The sequence below is a fragment of the Hypanus sabinus genome, chromosome 10 (genome assembly GCF_030144855.1).
Source record: "Hypanus sabinus isolate sHypSab1 chromosome 10, sHypSab1.hap1, whole genome shotgun sequence".
NCBI lineage: Eukaryota > Metazoa > Chordata > Chondrichthyes > Myliobatiformes > Dasyatidae > Hypanus > Hypanus sabinus.
Genome location: NC_082715.1, coordinates 116,345,587 through 116,358,976, shown reverse-complemented (window position 1 = coordinate 116,358,976; position 13,390 = coordinate 116,345,587). Strand labels below are relative to the sequence as shown.

General features: G+C 48.5%; 1 protein-coding gene across 7 annotated transcripts in view; it reads left to right on the top strand.

Annotated features, from left to right (window-relative positions):
* The first annotated feature begins 443 nt into the window (after window positions 1-443).
* The window catches only part of vegfab (vascular endothelial growth factor Ab), a 40,263-nt gene continuing 27,316 nt past the window's right edge, over window positions 444-13,390 (top strand). Inside the window, exons 1-4 of one of the 7 annotated variants that reach the window (XM_059982741.1) lie at window positions 1,103-1,306; window positions 1,477-1,540; window positions 6,861-7,463; window positions 10,851-10,890. In XM_059982741.1, the coding sequence (XP_059838724.1) occupies window positions 7,398-7,463; window positions 10,851-10,890 (106 nt within the window). In that variant the 5' untranslated portion in view covers window positions 1,103-1,306; window positions 1,477-1,540; window positions 6,861-7,397. Of the gene's footprint in view, window positions 605-1,069; window positions 1,307-1,364; window positions 7,464-9,965; window positions 10,479-10,850; window positions 10,908-13,390 lie in introns of those variants that run through there. The other 6 variants (XM_059982740.1, XM_059982739.1, XM_059982737.1 and 3 more) reach the window with 6 other exon arrangements.

Genomic DNA, 13,390 nt, shown 5'->3' with positions numbered 1-13,390 from the left:
TCCTTTCTGGACAATATTAATAAAATTTGGTTAATTTAAAATATTAAGAAAATATTTATAAATTACAGACATGGACACGGACACAGGATGCTTGCTTCTCAAGCATCCACATATAATATTGCACATTTAAAAGAGGCTCATGGATAAGGGCAGATACAGTTCTGTGGTATACAGAGATTTGTACACAAAGAAACACATCGTATCATACAGATATCAACAGATAACCAGTACTGAAACATTGACATGGATTCAAGGTGGATAAAGGTCCACGGCGATCGCGTGTGTGTCCTTGTATGTATTTCGCTGAATGAATGTCTCTGTGATGTATTTGGTTAATTTAAATATTTCATTGCCTATAAACATGTCTAAAATTACAGCGATACGCAACAAGCACACAAGGACACGGCGGAATCGCTCTCTACACCCACACAGATACACGCTAGGCAGCGGCACAGACACGATGGAGTGGTTGATAAACCCACGGGCGCAGAAGTTTCGGAATAAACCTGTCCCGACAGTTTGTGCCAATCGGGAATCTCTCAAAGGTTACCCGGTTGACATCGCTTCTATACAAATTCGTGACTCGCGTCTGCTCTTAAAGATGGTAAATGAATTTATTGTGGTAACGTGTGTGGTAGTTCTTATCAGGGTCCATAAACTAGTCACTCACTATATGATGATGGTATATTCGCGACAAGGAGGCTGTCTCTCTCGCTCGCTCTCCCTCTCTCTATCTCTCACACTCTCCCCCTCCCCCCCACTCATTTCTAAACTACCTTTGCCACATTATCCCTGCACTAAAAACTGCGGACGTTAAGTGTGGTGTTCAAATCACAATCGCGCTTTCCAATATTTAAATATATTACACTTTAACCCGTGGACTCCGCATCCCTTCCATACAATCAGGACAGAGTTTCGAAACTAATTCGTTAAAAGACTCGGCCGTTATATTCTGTGCGAGTTAACATCCTGTACTACAATCTCAAATAGAAGCCGTAACCTTGCCCCGGTTTAATAAGTGTGAAATGAACTGTCGTTCCGCTCAGTTTAATGAAGCCGTTGATTCCAAATACAGAGGGACACCGTCTCCTTGGGAGAGCGGATACTGTAAAATCCAATAACCACATTAACAAATGGCTATCGATTGCCATCTAGAGCAGCTGGCAGTTCATCTTATTGCCCAGCCCACCGACACCCACCCTCCTCCTATAACCAACTCGCCAATCTCACTTCCAGACCTTGAGAGAAAGCTTCTCAGTTGGCGCTGCTCCGCCTCACATCTCCTATCGGTTGCAAAGGATCACGCGTGAGTTTCTTTTTTTAATTATTAATTAGCTTTGCATCTCTTTTCTTTTACTCCACAGACTATATGCGTTGCACCGTCAAACCTGTGTTTTTTTTGTTTCTTACTACTGTGAGGAAACCGCATCTCTAACACAAGTGATTTCTCTCCCCATTTTCCATTTACAATGGAAGAAGAGAGACGTGTGTAACTGCATGTACAGTGGACCCCGCGGGGCTGGCAGCTGCAATTAAAAGGGTAATGCCGCTCGACCGCGCGTTTGCATGCTGCAGATGTCCCATCGGGCCGGTTCCCTCCGCTTGAGGGGGATCACTCCTCACAAGCATTAGACTCGGAATTCCCAGCCCACCCCACTCGCCCTGGGACTTTCAACCCGCTAAACACTTTCACCCCAGCTGAACTCTGTAACACCTCTCCGGCGGTGGGATAAGAGGGGTTAGTAATATGGATCAAGGAACAAATGCAAAACAGGAGGGGCACAAGCAGATGGCAGAAAGGCCACTACCCCCATTAAATGTGAACATAGCTGATCGACCCCAGGCCTCACATCCTCTTCTGTGTCTGTTCCCCATACCCCTCAGTCCTCTGACCATTAAGCTTTCAGCTTTCTCTTCTCATACCCAGCTTCCACGGCCCTCTGGGGTAGAGATCTCCAGAGACTTGCCACTCTCCGTGAGAATTTCCTATACATAGCTCAGTTTGAAATGTTCCAAAGATGTCCCTTTGCTATAGACTCTCCCACCAATGGAAACATCTCAGTATCTACCCTGCCAAGCCACAGTAGGATCTTAAATGTTTCAATTAGAATGTCCCACATACTTCTACGCTCCAGATAAGGCAAGTCCAACTCCTAAAGCCACCCGTATTCTGACTATAATAATTCCAGGGATTGGTCTGGCCAATCTCTTCTGACCCAACTTTCCTAAATTCTGGGAACAGCATTCCGAGTGGGAGCCCCTGGTTGTTGTGGGAAGCTGGAGCCAGGTGAGCAGGCTTCCAAACAGAGAGACTGGGCGGGTTGGCGACCTTGAAACTCCAAGTGGCCTTAATCCAGTCGGTTGAAGCTTGAGGAGTTAGGGAGCTGATTGAACAATACCACCAAGGGGCTGACGTCCAGTGACAGTAGACATACCAATATAATGAATAGGGGTTGATGTAACAACGAGGCTGATGTCCCAATAGGAGCTGGCGTACCAGTAAGGACATCCAAATCAAAGGATAATGAACTAATGGGAGTTGAGGCACCAACAAAATCAATAGAACCAAGGGACTGATGTGGAAAAAGGAGGCCGTGAGCCAATAAGATCAATATAAGTGAGGGATTGATGCACCGATCACATTACACGCACCGGTAAGATCAATAGGACCAGGTACTAAAGTGCCAATAGTCGGTGTCCCAATAAAATCAATAGGACCAAGGATGGGGGTGGGGGTGAGGATGTGCTGTGAGGCACAATTGTTGCTCTGTCCAGGGCATGTCCTGGTAGCCAGGTGTGGACCAGATATCTGAGACACTGGGACAAGCACGTGATCGGCCTTCCATCCAAGGGAAATTCACGGAGAGAGAGGACGACGGTTGAAAACAGGGTAACCTCACCCCAGCCCGGGAGAGTAAAGAAAGACACCGTGGCTTTGGCGAATCAGGGAAAGGGGAATCAGGGAATCATCACGCTGGCGTCTGATGATGATAACGAGCTAGGAATCATTAGACAACCAAACCTTCTACTACGGGACACTGGAGCAGTAAAAAAAAGCTTGCCAAAGGGTTGCATGGGAGTACAATCAAAGTTATGTCAAGCAATCTTCAAGGGTAACTCTAGGAGACTGGAAGTGAACGATAAGCTTTCATTAACAACAAAATGGAAGCACGACCATGTCGAAGACTGAGGGAGGAGCAGTGCCCCAATCGCCTTTATACCGGGGTCTGTAGGAGGAGCCACAGGAGCGGTCAGCAGAGGGGCGTGTCCAGACAGGTATACACATAGTTTACCACAGTAACTAAAGAGAGGCGGACTGGGCCAGGTTGCTCAAGATTGTCCTTTTAAGCAGGGTGGGTGGAAAATGGAGATGGGCTCGGGTTTTGGGGACAACATCGAGCCAGCGACCCCTGGAATGAAGGGTGAGCGGTGCAGGTGAGCGCCTTTCTCCATTGCGCGCGAAGAGCGACAAGTGCGCAGTAACACAGCCAACACCACCTCGTGCCCTCTGAATGGTCCGTTTTACTTAATCCGCAAATATCTCTCCAGGGCAATGAGGAAGAAATCACTCCTTCCTTTACCGACCCCGATGGGACCTCGCATCGCAATAAAAATATAGATGCCATGAAACCTTTAGGTAGATCAATAATCCTGGGAGTGGTGGCAAAACTGGGTCTAATCGGTGTGTTATAAACTGACAGCCGGGAGTGAGTACACTCTGGAGTCTGATCAGTGGATTTCCATATAGAATAACGGGTATCTGGGAGTGATTACAGGCTGGAATCTAATCCAATGATTCGGGGGGAGGGGTGGGATGATATAGAGAGACTCATGAATTATTCCAGTTTATGTGAACAATAATGAATGCGCAGAAAAAAAAACTTAGCGCGTTTATAAACTGTGCTCTCAGTTGTGTATGCAATATGCAGTATGCGAAAGAGAGGTGGTGGGTGTATTGTGCCGCTTTAGAAGGTAATTAAATCACGCGAAGGTACAGTCCACCAGACAGCGACGTCCTCTAAACAACGTCCGTGCTCTTACTCGAGAATTTTGCGGTTAATGACAATTGTGTCATGAGAGGTAGTGAGCGGGGTCTATCCTCCGTCGTTTGCTCCCTGTCGCCGACAGACATTTCCAGGCGGTCTCCGTGCGATCAAAGAGTTGGGATGTTTTAGTGGAGAGGCGGAGATCACGTGGCCTGGTGGTTTTCTACGCCACGGCGCCTCGCCAGGAGCAGCCAATGGCTCTGTGGCGCTTCACCAGCCCCACTAGAGTCAGACGACACAGCTCATTGCAGACTAAAAGGGAAAGAGTGAGTGAGTGAGAGAGTGAGAGAGAGGGTCAAACTGACTCAGTGCTTTACAAGAAGTTAATTGAGAAAACATCAATAGCTGGCAAGGCCCAGATTTTATTCTTCACTGAACCTTCAATTCGTGTATCGTTTCCCCCAGATCAGAACGTGTAGAAGCTTCTGTTGTAGGAACTACTCCATGCTAACCATACCCCACCCACCACCGCCGCCGCCGCCTCCTTTTCCCAGGATGGCCCGTTTTTCTGTCTGCCTGCCTGTATAACCCCTTCCTCCCCACTTCCCATCAACGGCGTTGTTGGGATGAAGCTGAGAGGAAAGATGGGATTGGACAGAAAGGGAAGGGGGTCCACGCAAAGGTAAGTGAGGCAGGAAGGTCGGGGGAAAGAAAATGAGAGGAGTAAGATGGGAGGGGAGAAGAGTAAGAGGAGAGAGGGAGAGTGAAGAGCAGTGTTTACTGTCATTAAAGCGGGGCCAATAATGGAGCCCCCCCCATCATTTTTTCAGGGGTGAACTCGGCTGCAGTAGCGGGCGCAGGAAACTCACCAAGCGTTTCTTCTATTGATATTCAGTTCTTTAATTTTTACAGCGGACAGAGAGGGAGAGGAGGGGTGTAGAAGAACGAGGAGAGGGGGATGGTGTAAAGAAAGACACATTAAAGGTGGGCTGGCAGGCAGGCGTGGGCAGCGTTAAATGCGACGGAGCGGGTAGACGTAGGGAGCCGGCGATGCAGGTAGCGAAAAGTGCAGGGCCCACGCAGGTAAAGTCAGCTCAGGACGGGAGATACAGGGCGAAACCGTTCAGCTCCATATGGGAAAGTTGCAAATACCGGCTTGGTATTCGAATTTGTGAAGTTACCCGTGATAATGGAAGGGTAGACGCGGGGCGTCCAGTAATAATCCGGGGGTGTTGCACGGGGAGTGATGAGATTAGGGGACGCCTGGGTAAGGGCGGAAGAAAATTACGTTGATGGGGTGAGGTGGGCGAGAGGAGATTATGTGGGACAGGAAGACCAGAGTATGGTGGGATGGTCTTTGAAGCGCAGAACAGCAGAGCGGACATTTCAACCGGAAGGTGTCCTCCAACAGACCAGGTGTGCGGTGGGGCTTCATGAGGTACTCATGAGACATTTAAATTCTAGCGAATGCCCTAAATCGGCACCACGCCGGAACAGCAAGGTATCCGAAGAGGGTACACGCTGTTTTATCATGTGACGAAACCCACACATACAAAACAGAACCCGCTGAAATCATCTTACCTTCCCAAAGCCGTAAGACATACAGCACGTAGCAAATCCGCGGAAGAACTCAGCGGGTCGAGTAGCATGGCGGGGGAGAGAAGAATTGTCAGAGTTATGAGAGGCATGGATGGACAGAATGCTTTCTCTCGGGAGAACTGTCGAACACCAGAGAATACGATTATAAGGTGGGGGGGGGGAGTCGTATGGAGTAAGGTTTTTAAACGCAGAGAGTGGGAGATAACTGGGATGGGTTACTGTTAGTGGAAACAAAGTTTGCTGCAGTTTTAGAGGCTCTTAGAGATGCACATGAATATGAAGGGAAAGGAGGGATATAGATGGCACACACAAGTAGAGAATATTTAGTATAACATTGTGGGCCGAACGACCTGTCTAGCCCCGTTCTGTTCTGTGTCCTATGAGTCTCTACCTTACACACCCACCCACTCCCGTAAGAATTTCACTTTGAACGCTTCAACAACTAAAGGGCCAATGTTATCGGCCGAGCACAGAACAGGCAATTCAATGAAATCAGAACTGCGAGAGAGAAAACGCCTTCATAGGTCACCAAGCGAGCGTTGCCGCTTTAAGAGCATTAACTTTCACTTTAGACATTTTCTACACGCTGCTTCAGTTTCGGGGTTGCAAGGGTCGGGAAGCAGTGCCGGTTCCCCCTCTGCAATGAATGTGTGGCCGAGCTCAGAATCGCCCAGCCGGTTCCGCTTCACGTCTCCCGAAACAATTCTCAGCGCAGCCATTCTCCCGACCCAGTGCACGGCCGAGGATGGTATTAAACGGTCGGCAGTTTCCACTCTCCGAGAGGGTTATGAATTCCTCGTTTGCTGAACACAGTCCCATTCTAACCGTCGCCTGGGAATTATTATATATTGTGTTTGCCTTCGCTGCTTTGCAAAACATTCTCGTCCGTCTACCCAATTCGATTTGAGCAGCGATTATAATTAATGTCAATTGCTAGACTGGAATCATTTGAATGTATACAGTATCTGCCGTTGCCAAAAAAAACTGCAGACGTCAATCTCGTTTTTGACTCCGCCTCCCCACTATTGGTTGAAAGTGCAGCGAGAGCAAGCGCAGTTAGTTAGTTAGTTGAAAACGAGCTTCTGTAGCTGTAACTCTGAAAGCCTCTTTTCCTCTCTTCCCAACTCTTAATTTGAGAAATACATCTATAGATTCCTTTTAAAGGAGGTTTTTAGTTGTTTTGTTTTCAGGATTTTGCGCGCGTTTATAAGGACTAAAGTTGGATTTATTTTATTTTCGTAACATTTATTTATTTATCTTTGTTTTAATTTTGAGAATAAGTTGTAGGCTTTAAGGATTCGAGCGACCTTATCCCTGCAATCGAAGAGGGAAAGAGAGAGAGAAAAACACCGGCAGCTGTTAGGGAGAAGCGGCGCCTCTGTGTGTGTGTGAAAGAGAGAGAGGGAGCAAAGTCAGAACGATTCACTTTGCCCTGGTCAAAACGACAATTATTTGCCGGTGAAGAAGCGAAGGACACGCACGGAGAAAATCCGAAGGATCGGTCATCGTTTGGGGATGTTACATTAAGTGTTCTACCAAGGAAGCGAAATTAGGGAGATCAGAAAACGCAACATTGCACACCGGAGGGTTTTACCTTGCTGGGCTCTTTTGACGTTTGCAACATTTCGCGGTATTGCAACAGGAACTTTTTTTTTGCTTATACAATTTTGTGAAACCAACCGGCTGAGATCGCGGGCTCAGCGATGACTGTTACAGACGCTTAGGGCCCAGAGTCTCCGCGTCTATATCCAAAATCTTAAAGAAGAACATCAAGGAATCTCGATTTTTGTGGGATATAATTTAACAGCAACCATGAACTCGCTCCTTAGTTTACTCAACTGTCTTTTGGCTGCTCTCTTGTATTTTCACAGCGCGAAGGCAAGTTATCATTCTCTCTGTTAACCTTAATAAATTAACAGTAATTTAGTAATTGCTGAAAATATAAATTTGCATGTTCGTTGAAGTGTTCCGCCGAGGCACGTGTGCGTTGATTTGACAGACATTAAGGGTATGTTAGTAAGAGGCTAATAATACTATTCAAATTAATTTACCCTTCCCCTTATTCTCGCGCGCTCCCATTTCCTCAACCCGTCCCTTGAGTGTGTGTTTGTCCCAATTTTCCCCTTCGCCCGCTCCCTGCCTCCTCTCCCCCACTCTCCTCATCCCTCTCTCTATCTCACTTTCTCTCACTCTCCTCTCATGCTGTCCTTTGCCCACTCCGTCTCTCTCTTCCCTTTCACCCCGTCTCTCCCTCTCTTCGTTCCCTCACTCGCCTACCCTATTACCCCTCTTTCACACATTGCACCCTTCTCTCTTCCCCTTCTCCTCGCCTCTCTCTGTACCCCATCTGCCCTCACCTCTTGCCTCCTCTTTTAGCTTTCACACATCTGCCCGTCTCTCTTTCTCTTCCCCTCTTTTTTCACCACCTACCCCTCTCTTTCTTGCACACACTTTCTATCGCTTCCTGTTCCCCCTGCCCCGTTTCCGTCCCCCCCCCCAGTCATCTCATCCCTTTCCCCGCCCGCGCACACATATACACAACGGCGAGCGAGTCCACCCGGGCTTTAACCTGGAGACCGAGGAGTCGCTCCCCGGACGACTCGGGGGAGTGGGGGCTGGTTTCTCAGATAAATGTGCCACTTCCCCACCTCCCCTTTTCTTTATAAGCAAATGACGAAAGATTGTTGACGGCCCTATTAAAACGACAACGTGCGCGCTTTAAAACCCCGCTTCAAAGCTAAATCCGGGATGTGTGAGCGGGGAAGCTCACCGCTGAATGGTGAGAGCTCGGCGCGGGCTCCGGGACTGTCCCTGATCACTCCGCCGACGCTGGCCGATACGCCTGGCGCTCGGCATCAGCCCCCAACCTCACCGCCTTGATCCCGGCGCCGTCCTTTTCCTCCGCAACCTTCTCTGAACAATCCCTGCACCACCCTACTCTCTCCTGTCTTTCTTTCCCTCTCTTGCCTGTCCCTAATTCACCGTCCTTGACCGTTTCTTCTGCCTCTTTATCTCCACATTTCTACCCAAAATCCCAGTCTTCCCGTGCCAATTCCCTATTCCCTTCTGCCCTCTCCCCTGACTCTCTCCCTGTTCCTAGCCTCCCATTCATGTCTCTTCTCCTTCCCGTGTTTCCCTCTCCGTATTCCCATCCCTCTATGTCACTCCTTCTTCCAGAACACTGTTCCCGTCTCCCCTCTAACCCACCCCCACCGTCCTGTCGACCACTCGTTTCTGCCTGCCTTCCCTGTCGTGCGGTCTGTTCACGAGCCGGGAGCCGGGAGCCGGGAGCCGGGATCCGGGAGTTTCCCACCTTCCCCGAGCCCAGGCTTCCTGTGAGGGAGAAGGGAATGTCAGGGTGGCGGGCTGAGATTATTCAATAGCTGCTCAGGTCGCAGAGTGAAGGGGTGGTTATTATAATTCGCGAGGATGCGGAAGAGGATTTAAATTTGCACGCAGAGTGAGTGAGCGTGTGTGAGAGAGAGACGCCTGCTTTCGAAGGCCAGCGAAAACGGCTGGCTCTCCCTGCTCCAGCGAGCACGTCCACACGGCAGAATCTCCGCCAAATCGCTACTCACTTCGTCATATAAATATACTTTTTCAGATAATTACACTACACAAGCTGTCAGGGAACCATGTGCATTGTCGTAGTACTACTGTCATACACCCACCTCAAACACACACACACACACAGTTATACATACACTGACATCTCTCTCTCACACACTCCCCCTCTCAAAGATACACTGATACCTCTCTCTCTCCTTCCCTCCCTCCCCCATCTACATCCACTCATGCCCGTGTTCCTGTCCGTCTTTTTGCCCATCTCTCTGTCCCTATCCCCCTTTCTCTTTACTACCCATCCATTTCACTCTTGTCTCCCAGCCCCGCCCCCCGCTTCTGTCTGACCATTCCTCTACCTCTTCCTGGCAATCCATCTCCCTCGCCCCCAGCCCGGGGCTTCTGAATTTCTGCTCCATCCACTAACACCTTCCAAAGGGCCAGAGCCGGCGGCAGCGCCGCCACCAGGTGCCGCTGTTGTACTGCGTTCAATGTAAAATCCAAGCCATTCGCAACTTGCAGCGCTTTTACCCCAGCTAAATATTTTCTCTCGCACTCTGTCTCTTTCTCTCATGCAAGCAAATCAATATTTCTGTATAAAGTCCGAGATGTCGAAATGTGAAGCTACAAGGTCGAATTTCAAAATAAATAAATCCCCCCTTGACCCAGGTTCACGATCTGTTAACTCCTCCCACCCCAAGTTCTTGTTCGCAAGTTTGTCGAGTGAGTGAGTGAGTGTGTGTGTGTGTGGGGGGGGGGGGGGGGTGTTGCTGTGATGATCCAGAAGTTTCCCGCGATCGTGAAATAAGGGAGCTTTTTCGTGGAGTTCTGAATATCAATGTCCGTTTAGGCGTTAAACAATTTATTGAATGGGGAAAATGTGTGAATGTGTGAAGAACAAGTGGCGACGGCGTGAGCTCGCTTAGTTTCCCCTCTTAAGATTCTACAAGCCCTTGTTAGATAGAAGGCACGCAAGGGTTAAAAAAATTATGGGCGACCTGGATAGAATAATTGCGGGACGCTTTGGCAGAGGTATCTAATACTAGAAAGCATGAGTTTAAGGGAAAGAAGTATCGAGAGGGTGGATAGAATCTACAGCACGGCGAGATGAGAGGTGGAGGCAGAGACACTCACATTTAAGAAGTATTTGGACAATTTCTTCAATCACCAAGGCACTGATTACTACAGACCTAGTGCGGGTAAATGGGTGTTCAGAATGGGGACGTAGTCCTGTCCGATGACCCTCCAACACAAGTCGTATAAAACTACCAATATACGCACAGTCTTTTTCCCAGGTGAAAGGGATCGACAACGAGAGAGCAGAAGCTTAAGGTGAGGGAAGAGAGACACTGAAAGGGAAATTTCACGAAGAAAGTGAAAGGGATGTGGAACGAGCAACATTTAAAAGACTCGGAGAAGTAGAGGGACGGGAAAGCTTTAGAGCATTGTGGGTAAAATGTAGGAAAATGAGTTTAGGTGCGGCCTAATCATAAGGGCCTGATTTTGTGCTGTGCAACTAGATTCTAGAGCCTGATGCCTGGAAATGATGACTTTAAAGGTAGTAAATTAGCAATGTGACTTCTATTTTTGTCTATGTTGCCGCTAATTTTAATAAATGAATTAGTGAATGTAAGGTATATTCAAATAAAAATATTGCATGTATATTCACATCCCCGTTCTCTCTTTTCCCTGTCCTGTCTGCAGATGGCCCACATCCCCAATGAGGGACTTCGGAGGAATGAAGGTAATGATCTGATGACCGTAAGTGATCGTAGTAATTGGGTTTATACTGTTCCTGTGGGTCCTGTGTGTATCTCTCGCTGGCCTGGCTTGCTCATTGTGGACTGGGTTCGCCACCTGCTGGCCACTGGCAGAAACTTGGCTGACAGCCCATGCTCCCTTCCCCCTCGCCCCTTTACCCTTCCTACCTGCCTGCTGTGAGGTGGTGGGGGAGGGTGCTGAGGATCTCCTTCTAGGCCAAGCAAAATGTCTGCCTTCCATGGATGGGCGAGCCAGTTAAGAGCACAACTGCATGTTTGGTTTCTTGCTTAACGTGCACGCCTCCCCTCTCCGACACCAGTGCTTTTAACTGGGCACTCAGAAGGTGCCAGCAGCCGTTTGTAGGGGCAGTGGGGCAAGTGGGTCACAGTTCAGCATGGCTGTTAGGCCATTGAGTGGCAGGTGTTTCAGAACTGCAGAGGCTGTTGGTGAGGGAGCATTTGGATTGGGGTGGGGGGGGTGTTGGACATTCAGATTAGTTATGTATTCAGTCATGAGTTGTGGGTTTTGTAGAGTGAGTCAGCATTTAATGCCCCATTCCAAGTTAGTCTTGAGAAGGTGGTGGGGAGCTGTCCTCAAACCGCTGCATTCCCGGAGGTGTGGATATACCCACAATGGGGGAATTCCAGGATTTGGACTCAGGGATGCTGGAGGAACTGCAATATATTTCCAAGTCAGGATGGTGTGGACAACTTCCCTGTGTTTTCATGACCCTGCCTTTCTAGTTGGTAGACATTGTGGGGTGGGAGAGTTCTGGTGAGTTGAGTAACTAAGGAGTTACTGTTGGATGTTTTCTCTGAGTTGGTGAATCAGTGGTGGGGGTTCTCCCACACTGACCTGCAGCAGTGTTTGAGGGTTGTGTAACAACTCGGGCCATAGAGAAAGTTCAAAGTTCGATGTAAGTTTGTTATCAAAGTACAAGTATGTCACCATATACAACCGTGAAATTCACTTCCTTGTGGGCATACTCAATAAATCCATCTTTGAATAGTGACCATAATAGCATCAGTGAAAGACCGTGCCAACTGGGCATTCGCCACCTCAAATGGCACAAAAGTGAGTACTGTCAGAGCTGGTAGTATTCAGGCAACAGTACAGACACTGACACAGGCATCAGCATCAGAAAAGGTACAGGCACTGACTGCATTACAGACACTGACATGGGTACAGGTACAGGCACTGACTGCATTACAGACACTGACATGGGTACAGGTACAGGCAGTGACTGTATTACATACATTGATGTGGGTACAGGCAGTGACTGTATCACAGAGGGTGACGTGGGTACAGGTACAGGCAGTGACCTTCTTTTCCATTTGCCTGTACCACTGCTCCTGTCAGAGTATTCCACACACCCACGACTCTCTGTGTAAAAGAATATACTTGCCTTGAGTATCTCAGGACCTGTCCCTCTCAGGTTAACTGTACATCCTATAGTATTAGACATTACGAGTCTAGGAAAGAGATTGCAGCTGTTTACTGTATTGCAAGCCCGGACTGTGGTGGACACACACACACACACACACACACAGAGTCTCTGATAGCGGTGACAACTGTACAGAGGGAGGACCTGACACAGTGAAGTGAAGTACAGGATTTGGCACTGTATGGGTATTAACCAGCACTGCCACTGCCACTGCCACAGTACAAACACTGACAATATTTACACAGTGAGGACACAAGCTCTGAGACTGCAGAAGAACCTCCCTCTGGGACAAACACTGATCCCGGAAGAGATACAGAGTCTGTAGAGAGGACTGGTGATGTCAAAGTTCCTTGCATTGTGATTGACACCAGAACGACACAGAGACTTCAACCAACACCATAAAACTGCTTTTCAGATAATCATGGTTTTTGTCATTTGACTGCTGTGACCGTACATTGAGAGGGCAGCTTTGACTGTTATATTTTGGACTCATTGTAACGGTCACCAGAGGTGCTCGGGGTGTGCAGGTCAGTCTGTCGAAGGACAGATGAGTGGTCGACACGCAGCATACCAGAGCAGAGATGCACGTCGGGAGAACAGAGAGAGATCATTGCCCCAGCACAATAGGTGACTGGTCGTGGTCCAGTGGAGAGACCGTCGGCAATGAGCAACGTGTCAGAAAGTCAGGGTGTTTTGTGCGTTGCTGGTGTTAATTGGAGCAAAGTCCACGTGTTTTTTGGTCTGACACTCCCACAGTGGCTGTACATCTCCAGTCCTAGCCCAGTGGTCCAAACACTAATTCTGGCAATGCAGTGTAGCTGCTGTGCGACCCAGTGATCGATACATGCACTGAGGCCATAGGAGGATCTGATTCTGGTACAAGCATTGATGTTTGCACAGGCGTTGAGACTACAGAGGGGTCCGATACAGGAAAGACACTGGTGCTATTAGAGGGACGTGTTATCAGTACAGACAGCGACACTGTGCAAGTACTGAGACTGTACTACAGTCCCCTACAACACTGTGTGAGAGCCTTCAA